At 36.9% G+C, this 21985-nt stretch overlaps 1 protein-coding gene across 3 annotated transcripts in view; it reads right to left on the bottom strand.

Moving 5' to 3' along the window:
• The window catches only part of ARL15 (ARF like GTPase 15), a 207692-nt gene that overhangs the window by 108400 nt on the left and 77307 nt on the right, over positions 1-21985 (bottom strand). For all 3 annotated transcript variants that reach the window (XM_070743351.1, XM_070743352.1, XM_070743350.1), the window contains 3 exons: positions 11391-11535; positions 9922-9981; positions 6032-6240 (listed from right to left, as the gene is read on the bottom strand). In XM_070743351.1, the coding sequence (XP_070599452.1) occupies positions 6032-6240; positions 9922-9981; positions 11391-11535 (414 nt within the window). The remainder of the gene's footprint in view (positions 1-6031; positions 6241-9921; positions 9982-11390; positions 11536-21985) is intronic.

The raw sequence follows: 21985 nt of genomic DNA, 5'->3' as shown, positions 1-21985 counted from the left end.
TTTAGATGGCAATACAATTGAAATGAATACAAACCAGAAAAAAAATTCAAGTTATACCATCCTTGATTTATTCTCCCCCAAAAAATTATTTCTCAGAAGAAATGATACTGAATTTATTCAGAATGTCCACTTCTGAATGCATCCAAAGTCTTTAAAAAAACCCACCTTCAAGCATGTGACAAATGACAACTGGCATTTACTTTGTTTTTAAAACAACCCCTTATTCATTCTCAAGGTGACAGCTTCATTAATACCATACTGAATATAGATAGACACACAAAGTCATTAGCATCTAAGGTAGTCTAGCCCAAAATGCATACTGGATACTAATATCTGTAATAGAAGCTCAATGGCTTATTTAGATCAGTGGTCTGTTGATTTACATGAGCCTGACATGACTCAGTAAATAGATCAATCAAGGAATAATAATAAAGAGGGTAGAAACTGCAAATGATTAAGATGTAAATATATATAAAAGGGGGTGATTGCTATCTTGGCCAAGGGAATTCAAAACCTTGCAGGAGTGATGGGTTCCAGTCCAGATAATAATAAAAAACCTAGTTCTATAGTTAATCAACTAATAGGACAGTAAAACAGAAATCATTTATATTTTTAACCATAACATGCTATCAAAATCTCAAAAGTTATATAATGGATAACTAAAAAGGTAAACAAACAGAGTAATATCCCAAAGAATCATAAGCAATGAGCCTCTGTAGACACAATAGAAGAATAATGAAAAAAAAACCCAAGCGAAACAAAAAATGATTAAATACAAACTTAATAATGATGGAAGAATGAATACCTAGATAAAAATCAAGCTCCCCAGAATGGACAAGTTTGCGACATACACAAATCTGTGAACTGACAAGGGGAAAAAAACCCCTCTGAACAGGCAATTAAAAGGGGGGAGCACACAGCCCAGATGGATTTTCAATGGAGTACATTTTCAATGGGTATCTATAAGAGCTTCCTAGACAGCATTATAGAACCATTCAGACAAAGGTTCTTGGATGCCATTCAAAACAAAGTCTGCATTATAGTAATTAGCAGAAAATGGAATGCTTAATTAACTGGGAAAAAGCCTACACTTTGCTCATCATACAGCCCCATCAACTGATCTATTTGGATGCCAAGAAAACAGCTAAGGTCTTGGCTCTAAGACTGCAAAGATTTCCCCCCCCAAAATTAATAAACCAAAGCCAAATTGATTTGATCCCAAAAAGTCATTGCTCCTAAGCCACCTATAATAAGGACTGCAATTTCCCATTCCCAATCTATTCCAAAAATCCAACTTCTTTTATAATATGCAGTATCAAAACTGAGAATTTGGAATTTAACGTACTAATAATACAACACACATAGAAATAATACAACACACATAGATGAACAACAGGACATTGTGCAAACAAAAGTCTTCGGAGAGGGGCAGCATACAAATAAAAAATAAATTAAAAAAAATAAGTAAGTAAGTAAGTAAGTAAGTAAGTAAGTAAGTAAGTAAGTAAGTAAGTAAGTAAGTAAGTAAGTAAGTAAATAAGTAAATAAATAAATAAATAAATAAATAAATAAATAAATAAATAAATAAATAAATAAATAAAAGCTTTCTTGAAGCTTAAAGTAGATTTAAGTTGCCCCCAATTGGTTTGTAACAATAAAGATATTCACAAATGAAAAAACTTGTGTGGGGACAAATGAGAACATCAAAATAAGAAGATAATTTTTCAGAAGCATATTTCTAAAGTCTAATTTTACATTGAAGCAGACAATCTCATTGCAAAGAGATAATTGCAATACTTCCAGAATTTTATTATATATATCATATACTGTTTACCAAGTAATTTCTTGATTTGGATAACATATAGAAAATCATATTTCTTTAATTCTCATTTCTTTGATGTCCGAATCAGTTTATTTAAAAATTAAATGTTATATTTCTTTCCAAAGTAAGGAGAAGAATCTCCTTTTCTCTTGTGAGATATTTACAATGCAAATCATTGTATTTCTAAACTGTTAGCTTATTTTATAACAATAAAAAGTTGTCTTTTAAAAAGATAAATGGAAACAACTGAATAAAGGAATTATGAGCTTATTCTTAAACACACTGTAAAACTAGTAAGACTGAAAAAGAAAAAAAAATGATTTCTTTTTTCATATAAGCAAACAGTATTGCCATTTTGCGTAACTTTCAAATAGTTACATGTGGTTCTTTTCCTAATGGTTTGGATAAATAATTTACATCATACAATTTTAACAGTGCCCCACACAGTTTGGAAACCTTGCGTATAACTCCCAGAAGTGAACATCACAAACAGCTGTTTGTGGAATCTTCTTGGCTCCTACAGAATTTGAGGCAAAATATTCTGTAACTATTACTCAACATTTATACAGCTTGTCAGATTGAAAATGCTTCTGCAATCATTATTTCTGAAATAAATCACAATTGTGCCAACACCAAAGCCTTAAATCCGTTAATGGGGAGTAACTACTTAATGTTGTGCCTATGTAAAAATAATAGATAAGGCTGAATTTTAAAGCATTATACTTTCTAGCAGCAAGATAAGAAAGATTTCATCTAATATGAATCTGCCTGAATATTGGTATCAGCACTACCAAAGAAATACATTTAGAAGCACCCAAAGGCATGGCCTCTCACTGTATTGTTTGCCATTCAAACAAGTTGCTCCCTGGTTTTCAGAAAAACACATTCAGGGTAAAAGACAAAGAATCAGAAGCACATCTAAAGACAGATTCGGGACTTTCCATTCTTTTTATCCTAAATTTTGTTTCACTTTTTGCTTTCCATACCATAAAAAACAAAATAAACCAGAAATGTTTCTAGTATTGGCTCAGAGAGTAATAGAACCCATTGTTTCAATAAAAGGTTTTTTTTTCTGTGCATCATTTGCTTTGTGCATTAATCACAGACATTATTAGAACAAATTAGGAATTAATACATATCTTCATATGATCTGTAGCCTTAATTAAAGATATTTCTTTGCCTCTTGTAAGTGGAATCATTTTCGATGTTGCTGCAAAATTGAACTGAATTTTTTTATTTTTTAAAAAATTGAACTAATTTTTTTAATGTCCTTGGATATAAAAGCACGTACTGTATGGTTGTTGTATTTGTACACTATGTATAGTTGTTCAGTATATTCAACAGTAATTTATAGCTATTTTCAATCGATTCAAACAGATTTTTCCCAATGCTATATGGGAATGCTAGTGATTGTCAATTTCTTATAACTTCCAGCAGACGTGGTTGGTAAATCCACAGTAACTGAATTTAAACATGCCTGGGATAAATATATATCAATCCTAAGATAAAATACAGGAAATAGTATAAGGGCAGACTAGATGGACCATGAGGTCTTTTTCTGCTGTCAATCTTCTATGTTTCTAAGTAATATTATTACGCTAAGAGTACGGCAAGACACAAAAGACACCGCTATCAACCACTAGGAGAAGGGAAACTGACTACAAACTTCCACTGTCTTGTGGCTATATTCATCATTTTATTTTATTTTATTTTATTTTATTTATTTATTTGTCAAACATGTATAGGATGGTAGTACTGTAGTTTGTATAAACATAAATTTTAGATGTATGTATGTACGTATGTACGTATGTACGGATGTATGGATATATATCCATCATTGGAAAAGGCTTCAGGAGTAAAGCTATAGGCAAAATCCAGAGCCAAAGTCCCAGAAGCAGTTCGTGACTGTGTAGAGCCACGTTCTGATAACTCCTGCGCCGTAGCTGGAACCAATCATATTGGCCTTTGCCATTCCATTGGATTTTTTCAGAGACATGGAAAAGAGGGATCTGCTGCTTATGTAACAAGAGGGGTGGCATACAAATCCAATAAATAATAATAATAATAATAATAATAATAATAATAATAATAATAATAATAACAACAACCACCACCACCTGGAAAGTCCAGAGCATGATACCTTGGTCTTTCGAGACTGAAGGATGCCAATGCAATATTATTAAAAATTCAATGTCAGGTTTACAGAAGTTTTAAATAAGTGAATATTGGCTATAACTGTATAGATTGTTAAGTCCATTTAAAAGTAAATTAAAGTATCATGCATTTAATATCTATAACTATTATTTTTGGTTGCATACTGCAGTGTTTCCCAACCTTGGCCACTTGAAGATATCTGGACTTCAACTCCCAGAATTCCCCAGCCAGCATTCGCTGGCTGGGGAATTCTGGGAGTTGAAGTCCAAATATCTTCAAGTAGCCAAGGTTGGGAAACACTGGCATACTGTATATCAAACTTTTGCATCAGGAAGACTACATTTAAAGAAATGTAAAAATGGTTTCGTCGTACCTCAGTAATACAATCTTGATCACTAAAAGGGAAATATTTGAGGGATATAAAGCCACAGACATTTGGAAAGTTTGATCCAAAAATCTATTATCCTGATCATTTTCTTTGCCCTTCACTGAATTTGTTCCAAAGAATTAAAGGATTAAAAGCATTTCTATGTCCAGAAATGTCCAGAAATGGACACAGTTTCAGTTAAGAGCTAACAAGACATGTGTTGGATTTTTAAAAGTAGAAGCTTTAACAAGTAAAAATATAATACAGTAGTCCCTCACTATACCGCGCTTCACCTACTGCGGCTTCACTTCATAGCGGGTTTCTGAGGAAGTCGATCGGCAGATTTAAACAGCCCGCCGAACTCGATCAGCAGGTTTTTCAACAAAAAAATAAATCTAAAATTGTAAATACTGTATTTAAAAACTGTATCTAAAATAAATACTGTGTGGGAAGGGTTTATAAACACTTAAAACAATGAAAACCTACCAAACAATTACAATATAAATACTTAAATAAGTACTATCAATCGATAAATTCCCCATCGCGGATTTCACCTATCGTGGCCAGGTCTGGAACGTAACACCAGCGATAGGTGAGGGACTACTGTACTGTTAAATAAATTTTAATAAATATCTGTAGCCGAGATGGCACAGCGGGTAGAGTACAGAACTGCAGGCTACTTCAGCTGACTGCTAGCTGCAGTTCAGCAGTTCAAATCTCACCAGGCTCAAGGCTGACTCAGTTTTCCACCCTTCTGAGGTGGAAAATGAGGACATAAATTGTTGGGGGGAGGGAATATGCTGACTCTCAAAACTAGGGCTGTAAAAGCACTATGAAGTGGTGTATAAGTCTGAGTGCTATTGCTGTTGCTATTATTAGGGATATACAAAAGCAGACTATCAATCCTAGGTCTAGAAAGCTTAGAACTACGACGCCTAAAACACGATCTAAGTATTGCCCACAAAATCATATGCTGCAACGTCTTGCCTGTCAATGACTACTTCAGCTTCAACCGCAACAACACAAGAGCACGCAACAAATTCAAACTTAATATGAATCGCTCCAAACTTGACTGTACAAAATATGACTTTAGCAATCGAGTTGTCGAAGCATGGAACTCATTACCGGACTCAGTAGTGTCAACCCCTAACCCCCAACATTTCTCCCTTAGACTCTCCACGATTGACCTCTCCAGGTTCCTTAGAGGTCAGTAAGGGGCGTACATAAGTGCACTAGCCTGCCTTTCGTCCCCTGTCCAATTGTCTCTCCTTATCTCATATATCATATATCTTTTCTTCCTTTCATATATCTTCTCCTCTATTTTTATATCTTTTCTTTATATATAATACTTCATGTCTATTCTCTTCAACATGTATTGTGTATTGGACAAAATAAATAAATAAAAGAAATAAATAATATAAAAGAAAGTGTTAAGGGTGTTGAAAAAGGCAGCAGTAAGATAAACGTAGAGAGACTCCACACAAATGTTTTTTAAAAAGCAATAACAATACACATAGGCAATCATTAGTGTGGACAGTTAAAAGTATATTTTCTTCATTCATTAGGAATTAGGTTCGTCCAATCTTTATAGACTCTACATATGCATCAGATACACATACAGTCATGACTTTCCCATTATTGCATTCAAACAATTACTAACACGCAGGTTATTGCAGCAGTAAACATACCTCTTGCACTGAACGCGCCGCAGGCTTGTCTTGATGATTGGCCAATATTAAAAATGGCAAAGTGCATAATTGTGGATGCTGCAGTGCAGAATGCAGTTCGTTCCTAGCAATTTCTAAATCGTCTTCTGAAGAAGCACTGTCTAATACAAATATTACTCCTTGAGATCCTTGATAGTAACGACTCCAATATTTTCTGATATTGTCAGCCCCTTTGGCAATTATCAAATAAAAACAAACAAGCATAAATATTAATCAGATGACATACAGCGCAAATTTACATACATCTTGCTTAGACATATCAAAATTAAATTTCAATGTTTTCTTTTTATCATTTATTTATTTATTTTATTTATTAGATTTGTATGCTGCCCCTCTCCGAAGACTTGGGGCGGCTAACAACAATAAAAAAGACAATGTAACAAATCTAATATATTAAAAAATAATCTAAAAAACCCCAATTTAAGAGACCAATCATACAAACAAGCATACCATGTATAAATTCTATAAGTCTAGGGGGAAGGGAAAATATTTCAGCTCCCCCATGCCTGACGACAGAGGTGGGTTTTAAGGAGCTTGCGAAAGGCAAGGAGGGTGGGGGGCAACTCTGATATCTGGGGGGAGCTGGTTCCAGAGGGTTGGGGCCGCCACAGAGAAGGCTCTTCTCCTGGGTCCCGCCAAATGACATTGTTTAGTCGACGGGACCCGGAGAAGGCCAATTCTGTGGGACCTAACCGGTCGCTGGGATTCGTGCGTACTTTATACTTTATAAATATACTTTATAAATACTTTAATTTATTACACTATTAGAAATAGTTGCAAATCAACATTATAGGAAATGGGCTCTCAGTTTCTAACCTGATGCCTTATCCACCCTTACTACCCATAGCATTAAAAATATTTACTTCTGTCAATTTTTTCACTGATTATATTTTTCCTCTGTAGCTTTTTTATCTTTTAAAAAAAACACTCTTGCTTTTTAAAATATGTTCTTTTACTTCTCCCAGAAACTCTTTTGCTGACTCCTCTTCTAAGCGTTATTTAATCAATTTGCATTACCCAGCAAAGAAATGTTTTATAGAACTTCTCAGTACTAAATTGGGTATTTATCCAATGTCTTCCTAAAACATGATTGAATGGTTAGGTTTGTTCTTGAAGCTCGATTTTTGAACGTTTCGTTACCAGATTAGGTAACATCTTCAGCGGAGTTTAGGGAACTCCCCTAAACTCTACTGAAGATATTACCTAGCCTGAAAATTAGATATTTGGAAACCGATCCACAAGTTTAGGGAAGGAACTTTCACCTGTGTCCTACACCCAAGCTACAGATATTCACCACTATTACATAGCTGAATATCCAGACTAAAACACTTTACAGGAAGTCATCGAGTTATGACATTTAACATCTTTCCAAGTTTGGTAAAATGAGGACCCAGCTTATTGGGGGCAACATGCTGACTCTGTAAATCGCTTAGAAAGGGCGTAAAATATATTCATCGAAGTGATATTGCAACTTACTCTATGGCCAGTTAAGCACTTCCGCAGACAAATAATACATGAGATTGGGGAAACCACAGGGAGGGTGGAGGCCCTGTTTCCTCCCAGGAGATTCCTAGAGTGGCCCCACAGAGGCTTCTCCCTGTCTTTTCCGACCCTGTTTCCTCCCAGGAGATTCCTAGAGAGGCCCCACAGAGGCTTCTCCCTGCCTTTTCCGGTTACAGTTTCGGAGGCTTGGGTTTGTAAGTGGAAAATGGTTCTTGAGAAGAGGTAAAAAAAATCTTGAACACCCGGTTGTTATCTAGAAAAGTTCGTAAGTAGAGGCATTTGTAGGTAGAGGTACCACTGTATATATGACAGATCAGCTAACATAGCCAAAAAGGTGCTCGGGAAAGCAATAACCAGACTAGTATTCCCCAACTTGATGTTCTCTATATACTGTATATCAGACTTCACCTTCCAATGATGCTGTTTGTTCAAGAAGTTCTGTGTAATATATGTGTAATAATCCAAATGATGAATGACAGTCTTGTTATAATAGGTAAACAATGGGAAATGTGCATCCTAAGCACCAAGTAGGAGCGGTAAGACAAAAAATTCTGTATCTGACAATTATGAATGAATTATCAGATAGTAGAATGTCTCACAGTTCTCCGAGCACCTGAAGAGTTGCCCTTCTAATAGACCTTCTTTTGTCTGAAATTTTTACTTGATTAGATGACACGTAATTATTTTAAGAAATGTAAGTTTCATCCTATCAGTAATAAAAAGCCTTCTTTTATATACATACATACACACACACACACACACACACACACACACACACATACCACTTGTTTTTTTGCTGAATTTGAAAATTAAGGAAGACTAGGATAGATCTATTTCGGCCTTATTTTGGCCTCATCAGCTAGCCATACCCTCACTGGGACTTGAACCTGCAACCCTTTGCCTTGTAAGACAGAGAATTAACCTCTAGGCTACAGTATCTAATCCCTTCAGCTCTGTGCCAGGAAAGGGTTACATATTTTTGTGTCAAATCACCTTGGTGTATTGTAGGAACATCACAGCTCCTTTTTTTGCCTCTCAGGGCCATTTCCAAGGCAGTTAATTTTATTGATAGCCGACAATTCTGTGTGTGTGTGTGTGTGTGTGTGTGTGTATTTTTCTGTTTACCCTGACTCATGGTTTATATTACCTGGGAATTTAATTTAGTTAAATTATAACTAAGGAAACATAAAATCTTCATTAAGCTTTTACATTGTCATCTCTCCCAAATCTTAAATATAAATATAAATACTTTATTGTCATTGTCAATATAACGAATTGAACTGAATTTCGTTGACAACCAAAGTCACGTGATGCCCAGAGACCAGTCCCACCCCACATAACAATCAGAGAAAAAAAATGCCTCACCCACCACAAATTCCCCACCCTAAACCACCTATAAATCTTATAGATGGCTTTGATTAAAACTGTTACTTGTACATTATTTTGATAATAATAACCTCTCTTGAAAACTCAGAACCATGTATCAAATATTCACACTGCTATATTTATTTATTTATTTATTTATTTATTGGATTTGTATGCCGCCCCTCTCCAGAGACTCGGGGCGGCTAACAGCGACAATAAAACAGTGTACAATAGTAATTTGGTATTGATGATTAAAAATCAATTAATATAAAAACCAAACATACATACATACATACCATGCATAGAATTGTAAAGGCCTAGGGGGAAAGAGGATCTCAATTCCCCCATGCCTGGCGGCAGAGGTGGGTTTTAAGTTGTTTACGAAAGGCAAGGAGGGTGGGGGCAGTTCTAATCTCTGGGGGGAGTTGGTTCCAGAGGGCCGGGGCCGCCACAGAGAAGGCTCTTCCCCTGGGTCCCGCCATCAGTGATGAAATCCAATTTTTTTTTACTAATGGTTCTGTGGGTGTTTCTTAATGGGCTTGGTGTGGTTTGGTGGGTGTGGCTTGATGGGCATGGCAGGGCAAGGATACTGTAAAATCTCCATTCCCTCCCCACTCCTGGGGGACGGATATTGCAAAATCTCCATTCCCACCCAGTTTTCCTGGTTCTCTGTACTACTCAAAATTTCCCCTACAAGTTTTCCAGAACCTGTTAACCACCTTCAACAATTCCTTAACTTGTTTCTTTTTTAAAAAGACAATTTTCCTTATCCAACCATGCACTATTTATACATTTTTGCTCACTTTCTTCCTGAGATGAAACTATTTTAGATTGTACCAGGTAGTGCCTACCAGGCAGTGTCTACACTTAGTGGTAAAAATGTACTTAATAAGCATGAAAATTATTACTTATAGTCATAAATCAAGACACAAAGGAATTAAAAGCTACCATCAGTTGTGCATATTATATATAGTGTTCTTTACCTCCAAGTTCTTTTACATTCAATATTGCATTCTGGAATGGCACTGCTTTTATGCTAAAACCTGAAAATAGAAATAAATAAAAAATAACTTTTTTCCGTACACTTGTTCACTGTAACATTATTTTCCTCAGTTTAATCTTATTAGCATCTTGTCAGGAAATTCAAATTGTCAATAAATTCAAATAGCTCATAATTGTTATACCATGAGTAAATTTTTAAAAAGTATGCAAACGCATTTTGCATTATATTGAAGTCTTTGCTATTCTCTGAGCTTGGTTGTTTACTTGCAGACATATCAATACCAAAACAAGTAACATCATCAGTGCTAGCAAGTACAGTGGTACCTCTACCCACGAATGCCTCTACTTATGAACTTTTCTAGATAAGAACCGGGTGTTCAAGATTTTTTTGCTTCTTCTCAAGAACCATTTTCCACTTAACAAACCCGAGCCTCCGAAACTGTAATCGGAAAAGACAGGGGGAAGCCTCCCTGGGGCCTCTCTAGGAATCTCCTAGGAGGAAACAGGGTCGCAAAAGGTGGGGAGAAGCCTCTGTGAGGCCTCTCTAGGAATCTCCTGGGAGGAAACAGGGCCTCCACCCTCCCTCTGGTTCCCCAATCACATGCTTTATTTATTTATTTATTTATTTATTTTTATTATTATTATTATTAATTGGATTTGTATGCCGCCCCTCCCCGCAGACTCGGGGCGGCTAACAAGAGTGGTAAAACAACATGAACAATCCAATTAATAAAAACAACTAAAAAACCCTTATTCTAAAAAACCAAACATACACACAAACATACCATGCATAACTTGTAATAGCCTAGGGGAAAAGGATAACTTAACTCCCCCATGCCTGGCGACAAAGGTGGGTCTTAAGTAATTTGCGAAAGACAAGGAGGTTCTAATCTCTGGGGGGAGTTGGTTCCAGAGGGTCGGGGCCGCCACAGAGAAGGCTCTTCCCCTGGGGCCCACCAAACGACATTGTTTGGTTGATGGGACCCGGAGAAGGCCAACTCTGTGGGGCCTTATCGGCCGCTGGGATTCGTGCGGTAGAAGGCGGTTCCAGATATATTCTGGCCCAATGCCATGTAGGGCTTTAAAGGTCATTACCAACACTTTGAATTGTGACCGGAAACCGATCGGCAGCCAGTTGCTTTTACATTGATTCCTCTGGGAAAAATTGCTTCTTGTTATAAGCTTTTCTACTTAAGATAAGAACAGGGTCACGGAACGAATTAAGTTCATAAGTAGAGGTACCACTGTATGGGGTTTGCTTCCTGTTTATATATAGTTTTTGACTAGCAACCATAATTGGGACTGGAATGCTGGCTTCTGAGTCACTAATCAAGATATCATCTCACTGATTCGCTCAATGACTAATTCTGACATGCCTGGTTGTGGTTGTTAAATGATCTCTTGCATTAAAGGACTATTATTGAAGAAGCAAAACAAAACATAAGTTCACCTGTAGTTGAAACTATATTTTCTCTATTTTCACTGCAGAGCTGGGACAACAGGCTTGTCTTGCCAGAGCCACTGAGACCTATGCAAACCAAGTCATATTCTGGTCGTGGAGGTGGAGGTCCTTTGCAGCAAAGGGCTCGAAAACACTGTTGAGAAACAACAAGAAAGATTGTTCAACCTTTTATAAAAAACAAGAAAAGGAGGAAATAATATTTGCAAGACAGAGTATTTGTTTACCCCAAATCAAAATGTCTTATAGAGAAATAAGTAGAATATCCTGGTTTTGCTACACTATTATACAGAAAGATTTATTCAGTTCTATCATCTCTATCACAAATATGTAAGGATTGCTTAATAAATGTTTTCAAAAGTCCTAGTGTGCCACTGTCCTGAAAGAGAAATGGATATTATTATTATTATTATTATTATTATTATTATTATTATTATTATTATTATTATTATTTGGATTTGCATACCGCCACTCTCTGAGGACTCGGGGTGGCTCATGACATATCAGAACAACATAGAATAGAATAGAATAGAATAGAATTTTATTGGCCAAGTGTGATTGGACACACAAGGAATTTGCTCTTAACGTACATAAAATAAAATATACATTTGTCAAGAATCATGTGGTACGACACTTAATGATTGTCGTGGGGTCAAATAAGCAATGAAGAAGCGATATTAATAAAAATCTTAGGACATAAGCAACAAGTTACAGTCATACAGAACATGGGAGGAAATGGGTGATAGGAATGATGAGAAAAACTAGTAGAAGTGCAGATTTAGTAGAAAGTCTGACAGTGTTGAGGGAATTCTTTGTTTAGTAGAGTGATGGCGTTTGGGGAAAAAGTGTTCTTAACATAACAATACAGTAGTCCCTCACCTATCGCTGGTGTTACGTTCCAGACCTGGCCACGATAGGTGAAATCCGCGATGTGGAATTTATCGACTGATAGTACTTATTTAAGTATTTATATTGTAATTGTTTGGTAGGTTTTCATTGTTTTAAGTGTTTATAAACCCTTCCCACACAGTATTTATTATAGATACAGTATTTAAATACAGTATTTACAATTTTAGATATATTTTTTTTGAAAAACCTGCCGATCGAGTTCCGTGGGCTGTTTAATTCTGCCGATCAACTTCCTCAGAAACCCGCGAACCAGCGAAGATCCGCGAATGATTTTTCTCATTAATATTTCTTGAAAACCCGCGATGAAGTGAAGCCGCAGTAGGTGAAGCGCGATATAGCGAGGGACTACTGTACATCTAAAAATCCAATTAATATGGCTAAAAAGACTTAAAAACTGTAATATTTTTTTTAAAAAAATAAACAAACATATTCATGGAAATGCAAGAGTTTCCCAATGCCCCGTCTATATATTTTTTATTAAACTATGAAAGCAACTAATTTATTTCCTTCAAAATCAATAGTTGTGGTACTCACTAAAAGGATTCCATTAATTCTTAAATGATACATATGACTTTCCTATGAGTCATCAATCAATGAGGAAAGCACTTCTCCTATAGCAGTGATGGTGAACCTTTTTTCCCTCGGGTGCCGAAAGAGCATGGGCGCATGCTATTGCACATGCACAACTGCCCATACCTATAATTAAATGCCTGAGGAGGACAAACATAGCTTCCCCTGCCCCCTGGAGGCCCCCTGAAGGCTGGAAATGGTCTGTTTTCCAACTTCTGGTGGGCCCAGTAGGCTTGTGTTTCACCCTCCCCAGGCTCTAAAGGCTTCCCCGGAGCCAGCGTAGGGTAGAAACACCCTCCCCCATCCCCCCAGTGGCTCACTGGAAGCCAAAAACGCCCTCCCAGAGCCTCTGTGAGAGCCAAAAATCAGCTTGCCAGCATACACATTCACATTGGAGTTGCACTAGGGCAAGAGCTTGCATGCCAGCAGATATGGCTCCGCTTTCCACCTGTGGCACTGGTGCCATATGTTCACCATCACTGTCCTATTGGTTACACAGCAGGCCTACATTGCCTAGTTCTCTCTTATTTTAATCTTTTCATGTCAAAGTTCTACACAAGAATAACTATCTACCAGCTTCCAATATACAGTAGTACCTCTAGATACAAGCTGCTCCACATGCGAGTATTCCAAGTTACGAGCCACGACGCGAGCGAAATTTCTGTTCGACACCCGAGCTCAAATTCGGGATACGAGCCGAGCTTCCACTAGGGGGTGCAAGAATCCTTGCTTCTGGTTATCTCGGCGCGAAAAATAAAGTCTAATATGTCGATCAACTCGAGATGCGAGTTGATCGACATACGAGCTCGGGTCTGGAACGAATTAAACTCGTATGTCGAGGTACCACTGTAATATGTTTAGACTCCAAGACATCAATAGATCTCTGTACCATTGTTACATAACCAAAATCTTGGGGGAAAAGCATGAACTATTTAGCAGAAATATATTAAGGGAATTATTTCAGCAATCCTTTGAAAAGGAACAACTCAGCATGCTGAATTTTGGAATATTTTCAAGCACTGATTAACATACAGCTCTCGTGGTTATCAATCATCTTTGTGGAAAAAATATCCAATACAAAACAATATGTATACAACTAAACTGGGATCCTTCTACATTTGCTCAGCTCCAATGTGCATGTGTTTGCCAACCAGCTGATTTTTGTCTCACACAGAGGCTCTGGGAGGGCGTTTTTTGCTTACAGAGAACTTCTGGGGGAGTGGGGGAGGGTGTTTTACCCTACCCTGGCTCCAGGGAAGCCTTTGGAGTCTGGGGATGGCGAAACACAAGCCCACTGGGCCCACCAGAAGTTGGGAACAGACTATTTCTGGCCTCCAGAGGGGTTGGGGTGAAAACTGTTTTTGTCCTCCCTACGCATTGAATTATGGGTGTGGGCATGCGCAACATTGCACGCCCATGCTCTTTCACCACCTGAGGGGAAAAGGGTTCACCATAACTGCCTTAGGGACACATAGGCCCTAAGGAATGAAGACTTTAAAGCTGTGGTTCTCAACCTGGGGGTCGGGACCCCTTTGGGGATCGAATGACCATTTCACAGGGGTCGCCTATGACCATGGGAAAAGACAAATTTCCCATGGTGTTAAGAACTAAAGCTTCTATTCTGGCACCTTGGAACATATTTTTACAATCCGACCAATCAAGCATTTACAGTGAGGGTGTCGCTCTGACCTTCCTGCCAATCAGCTTAAAGCTCTGTTGGGAGAATTGGCACTAGACGTATGATTGGGGGTTACCACAACATGAGGAACTGTATTAAGGGGTCGCGGCATTAGAAAGGTTGAGAACCACTGCTTTAAAGGCTATCACCTGTACCTTGAATTCAAATCTGAAACAAAGGCACCCCTGAATACTGATATCACATGGAATACTGGATGCCCTGCTTAACATTAGAATTTTCGCACTGCTTTCAGATTGCAGGAGATTTTTCAAGGGCAGCCCCCATGCAGAATGTGTTAGAGTAGTCCACTTGTGAGGTGACAAGGACAGGAGGGGCCGCAGACACCACTTCTACTCCAGAACAGACGCAATGTGTTTCAAGTTTGTTTATTCCCTTCATGCATATGTTTACATGTTTTTTATCTTTGCTTTTTTTTAGACATTTGTTTTTGTCTTCTGATGTTTTCAACCTTCTTATTGCCTGTGATAAACAAGATGACTTCAATCTGTTTATAGATTACCAAACATTTCTATGATGCAAACATCATTTCAAGAGTCATTGGTTGAACATTTTTATGACAGATGTACGTCATTCAAGTCAGGCAAGCAAATGCATTGGCGCTTTTTAAAAACAGCTATAGCAATAGCATTTAAGACTTGTATACCGCTTCATAGTGCTTCACAGCCCTCTATAAGCGGTTTTAACCACTACGTCACTAAGCTTAAGTACCCCTGAGTACACTTATGTTCAAACAAGGCAAAATGAGCCGAGGTGGCATAGTGGGTAGAGTGCAACACTGCAGACCATTAAAGCTGGCTGCTAGATCTGCAGGTCAGCGATTCAAATCTCATCACCGGCTCAAGGTTGACTTAGCCTTCCATCCTTCCAAGGTGGGTAAAATGAGGACTTGGATGGTGGGGGCAATATGCTGGCTTTGTTATAAAGCGCTATTGCTAACTTGTTGTAAGCCGCCCGAGTCTAAGGAGAAGGGCGGCACTGAAAAAAATTGAATAAACAAATAAACAAAATGTGGTTTTGCGTGTGGGTGGCTGTTTGACATAGTCAATGGTCCCATATGTCATGGTTTACATATTTTCTCTCTGTGTGTCTACGTGTCAGAACACATAGAAATGCATACACATAGAAATATAACCACATATATATTTACAGAAGTGTAAATATTGCTAACAATGTGATAATATTTAATTAAATAAACAAGGTCTACCAATTAGCACCAAAAACAATTCCCCAAAGGTTTGACCAAATTCCTTGGAATTTGTCTTCCGTGTTCATTTTGTTGAAAAAGCAAATATTCACGTATATCATTAAAATAATACATATCATTAATTTATTACTGCAGATCACTGTAATTTTATCCCTTAAGTGTATTTAATAATCCTTTTGGCTATCCCTCACAATAAGTTCACAATACTTGATAACTAATAGATTCCAAATACTGGGACAAGAGTCAACAAGGACATGTGCATCTCCTTGACATTCAACAAGCAATCTAAAATCATGTTAACAACCCAAGTGGATTTCAATCCAAAATGTGACAATAAGCGAACAGACCTACTTTTTGAAGTTGATGTTTCCAATTTCTGAGATCTACCTCCAAAGGAAGGCTATTACAGCTAACTAACATTAAACATACTGTCCAATATTCAATATTTTAAAAATAAAAACTTATGCAGCACTAATCTCATCCTAAGATCAAAATAAGTATAAATTGTTTTAAGCAACCTACCGCTGATTTTCCCCAAAAGAGCATGTTCCAGATTATTATTCCAAAAATTGTCTAAATGATTAATATCAATTTCATCAAATTCCTTCAACTTTTACAAAAAGTTTTACTGGCTTAGGAGCCTTAACTGTTTGGTCCAAAACCTCTACCAGATGTGGAACTTCAGAGGCCACAATTGTATCAAGAATAATCCAAATAACAAATGCTAAATTGAATAAATTGCCAAAAAAGCTAATACTTTTAAAAGTCAAATTTCAGTCTTACAAAAGTTTTTAAATTGTGCATTAGAACTAGATTTATCAAAATAAGAAAAATCAGAGATATCCAATTCCACACAAAAAAGATTTGGATTAATATTTCAGGAATTGTCATACAGTGTTCCCTCGCTTTTCGTGGGGGATGCGTTCCGAGACCGCCCGCGAAAGTCGAATTTCCGCAAAGTAGAGATGCGGAAGTAAATACACTATTTTTGGCTATGAACAGTATAACAAGCCTTCCCTTAACACTTTAAACCCCTAAATTGCAATTTTCCATTCCATTAGCAACCATTCAGATTATTACTCACCATGTTTATTTATTAAAGTTTATTTTAAAAAAAATTATTAAAGGCAGACAAAAGTTTGGTGATGACATATGATGTCATCGGGTGGGAAAAACCGTGTATAGGGAAAAAACCCGCAAAGTATTTTTTAATTAATATTTTTGAAAAACCGTGGTATAGACTTTCCGCGAAGTTTGAACCCGCGAAAATCGAGGGAACACTGTACTGTGTATTTTTTTTGCAGATGCTCTTGTCAATCTTCTTGGCTATATAGCTTATCCAAGCAAACCAATCTAAATAGACCAATGGTGTTCTTTAAATATATGATTTTAAATCTGGTTTTTAATCTATTTTCAATGTAAGCATTTTATTTGGTAGCAATCAACAACTTCACACTGCCATTATCCCTACCTATATTGTCAGCCAACAGGTTTTCTGCAGAGGCAATATGCAGATCTTTTACCATTGTTGACAACAGGTAGATCCCTAGAATATTGCCTGAATACAATACAGTGGTCCCTTGTAAAGAAACAGATTAAACAATCGTTCACATACTCAGCTACTGCAAAAAGATCACACAGACTGACTACAAGCATAGAAACAAAATGAGCAAGCAAAACTACCATGGGACTTCAGACTGACCGAATTTTGAAACATAATACACCAGACATCATGATTGTGGAGAAAAATGTGATCCAGAAAGTATGGACCATCAGCATCGCAATCCCAGGAGACAGCAGAATTGAGGAGAAGCAGCTAGAGAAATTTGCAAAATACGGAGATCTAAAAATCGAGCTGCAACGACTCTGTCATAAGCTAGTGAAAGTGGTCCCAGTGGTCCTTGGCATGCTGGGCACAGTGCCAAAGGATCTCAGTGGACATTTTAAAACCATCAGAATTGACAAAATATCCATCTGTCAATTGCAAAAGGCCACTTTACTGGGATCGGCACACATAATTCGCTTGGGAAGCACCCGAATGAAATACGAAATACAGCATAATGAGCCTGTTTGCTGTGTTGTATTGTTGAAATAATAATGGTGATGACTGATGATGGTGATGATGATGATGATGATGATGATGATAATAATAATAATAATAATAATAATAATAATAATAATAATAATAATAATCCAAGACCTCCTGATAAGCAGGATCCTCCTCAGCCTGCTATATAGTAAAAAAGGACCTTCTCTTTCATTCTCAAGAGGGCAAAAGAGAAAGCCTTGCATTCCAGACTTTTAAATATAGCTAAATTGATACAGACAAAAGAATAGTTCAGCAACTGGATTGTAGGTTTTTTTTAAAAAACAACCAAGGCTTTAAAAATCTAGTATTATTTATTTGATTTGGACTCAAAAGCATCATCAAAAAAAGAAGTTGGGGCCCATAGTGTAAAGGAAGAACATTGGAAGAGTTTTAAAATGCTTAATTTCTGATAATTTGTCATATCACTGTCAAATATTTCAGTTATCCCATGGTGTGACTTTTTCTATAGTTCAAATGGCAACCGTGCAATCTTCTTTTTTTTATCTCCACCAACATTTTGTTATTATCAGAGATCCAAATTCAGAAGAAAAGTAACAGAACAGTAAAACATCATTAGGGTATGTACCATCAAGTCAGTACTAATGCTTAGCAACTATAAAGCCATATTTTTCTCTGTGACAATTTGTCCACAATCAAGGAGAGCTTGTTCATTTTCCCAACGCACCCATCACCAATATAACAAGCCCTCCATCTCGCCACTCCCTAACTTGCCTTCCATCTTTCTGAGTATTAGAGTTTTCTCCAAAGAGCTAAACCTTCACATAATAACTGAGTCCTTTGGGATTGGGCGGCATAGAAGTCGAATGAATGGATGGATGGATGGATGGATGGATGGATGGATGGATGGATGGATGGATGGATGGATGAATAAATAAGAGTCTGAAGTAAGATAATTTGAATCTGGCTTTTTTTTTTTTTTTTTGGTACTTTGAGTGAAAACTCTTCAGTTGATTTGTTCAATAATCCACTGGTTTGTTTTCTTGTCTCTCTGCGATATTCTCAGTTTTCTCCAAAGCCAATATTTAAATGCATCAATTCTCTTACTATTCTGATTCTCAAAAGTCCAACTTTTGCTTCCACAGAGCGTTACGGGGAATACCAGTGCTTGCGCTATTTTGATCTTTGGAGATATAATTCTATTACCGCACTGGAATATCTTTTCCAAGGCCTTCATGTCAACTCTACCGAGTGCTAGTCAAAATAATCCTTATTAATCAATGTGTTGCTGCCAACAGGTCTAGTTCCTCCTTATCCAGTAAGATTAACATTAACGCTGGGGCCCCTAATTATGAAAGCAAAACTTCAGAATTAAATAGGTAATTCCAGAGCCTTTGTCCATTAAAAATATAATAATTATAATAACAATAATTTATTAGATCCGTATGCCTCCCCTCTCCGAAGACTCGGAGCGGCTCACAACGACTTACAATAAAACCAAGTATAAAAATCATCTATTTGGCCAAGCAAAATAAAAATAAAATATGAAGATGAATGCAGATGTAAATAAAGTTATATTCTAAATAAGATATTACAATAACTCATTTACTCCTAATGCTTATGATCATAGCCTCTGGTATGGTATCTTCATCTTCTTTCTTTCCCCTTTTACCACTTCAGATGTTGATGGAATTAGTGATATCTTATCTTATTTGTCCTGTAAGATTGATGAAAGTAAATGGAAGAGGTCCATCAGACCTTTGAGCAAATTTTTATTAATAAATTCATACCTAAGAATTTCAATCATGAATAGGGGTTATCTTATTAATAACAAGGTGGGAAATTATTTTATATTCTTACCCCTCTAAAAGAACATATTGACTCCTGTTCAATCAAGCATTATATGGCTAAAATCAGAGCTTTCAAATATCCATCTTTTAAGCAGGTATCCCATGGGAGGGCATTTAGCCTTTTGAACCCTCCTTTCTCAACTTTCAAAAATTATTTATTTATTTAGCTGCTCCTATATCCAGTACTCCTTCTCCCGAATACATGGGGCTGCACATGGAGAGTGGAGATAAAACTAAGATGATACTGAAACATGTATAGTAATATCTACTCTTGTACAACTGATTTTTCCCATTAGGTTGTGCTCACAAATGAATGAATGAATGAATGAATGAATGAACGAACGAATGAACAATAGTTCTGCAGTATCAGCAGTCACCAACAGCAGTTTATGCTGGTATGTGTGTGTTTGTAGCAATATATGTTTGGTATGTATGTGTTGTATGGTTTTAAATTGTTGGAGTTTTAGATATGTTTTAATTTAATATTAGATTTGTCTCACTGTTATATTGTTTTTGTATTACTGATGTGAGCCGCCCCGAGTCTTCGGAGAGGGCCGGCATACAAATCTAATAAATAATAATAATAATAATAATAATAATAATAATAATAATAATAATAATAATAATAATAATAATATGAATTAGCAATACATGTGAATATTCTGGTGCATTAAATGGAAAAATAAGGAGTCTGGCTCTGCTTTTTTTCTCAGTCTCAAATCCAAAATATTTTTTTTCCATTTAAACTTGAGGAACAAGTAAAACTATATCCACTTAGAACACAATACTGAAGTTGTAGCTCTCATAAGCAATAAATTATCATGTGCTACTATACCTGTGCATGCACATACATAAACACATGAAAAATACTCATACGCATATAAGAAACAAGATCTTCAGTCTCAAAGGAACATATTTTCAGGTCCCAATCCAAGCACTATAATGATATAATTAGACACTATTAATTTTCTAACAGAAGAATGGAAGTCCAACAAATGTTGATTTTGTTTAAAATGCTCTCACAAACCAAAAGCTCCCAACCCTCCAATTTATCTTTTGCTCTGGTCAACAGCTAATCGTTCTTGCCTTGCATAGAAGCTCTGACCCTTCCATTTGAGGTAGTATGATCAAAGGCACTTTGGCCAGACTTGGAAAAACATTTTCACTGAGAATGGACATAGTGCCTGTCAAAAGGTTATTCCCACTGCGTTCAGGGAGCAGCTCATGTTACTTTAGTGTAACACGAAAGTTCAAACTCTAGCCACAGTAATCCACATACATGTTTTTCTTTCTAAAAGCAACATATGGAGCACACTCACCAGAAGACTACACCTAACGTCTTATAATCTGAAAGAGGAAATAAAAGGTTTCCGCAATCCATCGTGCAGCGAGTCACTTTATTTTAAAATCATCTCTCAAAACCTGAACCATCTATTTGAAAATTGTTTCTATGGAATCTGAGATTGAGAAGGAGGGGGAGCTTTGTAAAGAAATTAGGCTCCCTGTATCTTGCAGAAAACAAAATAACTTGGTGGTGTAAATCTTAATGTCAGTGACAGGAAGGCTTTGCTGAACCATTACCATAAATCTGACAAACGCTAATTTGATGGGTGGCTGTATCTGTCTGCTACAAAGCCAGTCTAGACAGTCTATTGAGAAATCCTAAAACACAACTGTTTGTTCCCCGTAACACCATCTGGATCTGGCAATAAGAGCCGACCCAGAGCCATTCACACATGGATCAAAGCACATGCTAATGCCATCATGAAGTCATACACATAAAAAATTCAATCTGAGGACTCTAAGCAATTCTGCTAAGTCCTCGGTGGAGAAACCTCCAACTTCGCTCGACTTCAGCGAAGGGGATGAAAATGAGGAGGGGGCTGTGGAGAAAAGCAGAGACTATTTAATGAGCTTGGCCCTCCAGAGGAATGTTAGGCCAGCTATTGTATTGGAAAAGGCTCATGTCACACTTCAGTCTGCACATCCATCAGGGTGCCGCCTTTTCAAAACTGATCTGAGGCCTTGGTAATTACCTGTTTCGAACAGACAACCCCAAAAGAACAGAAGGGTCTCCTAGGTATAATGCTTCAGTTTATTACAATAAGCTGTGAGGCTGTTCGGCATTATGACAATATTCCAAATCTCCCTCATTAAAAAGTGTACTGTGGCATTAGATCAAAGCATAAAGGGCCCCCCGTTGAATCACGTTAAGTATTACAAATGTAAAGGAGCAGTTTGGCTGTAGAGGAAAATTTCGTTCTCCCTCCCAAACAGAACTTGGATTTAAATCTGAAAAATTGCAAT

This window comes from Erythrolamprus reginae, chromosome 2, assembly GCF_031021105.1.
Source record: "Erythrolamprus reginae isolate rEryReg1 chromosome 2, rEryReg1.hap1, whole genome shotgun sequence".
Taxonomy (NCBI): Eukaryota; Metazoa; Chordata; class Lepidosauria; order Squamata; family Dipsadidae; genus Erythrolamprus; species Erythrolamprus reginae.
This window is presented reverse-complemented; position numbering and strand designations above follow the sequence as displayed.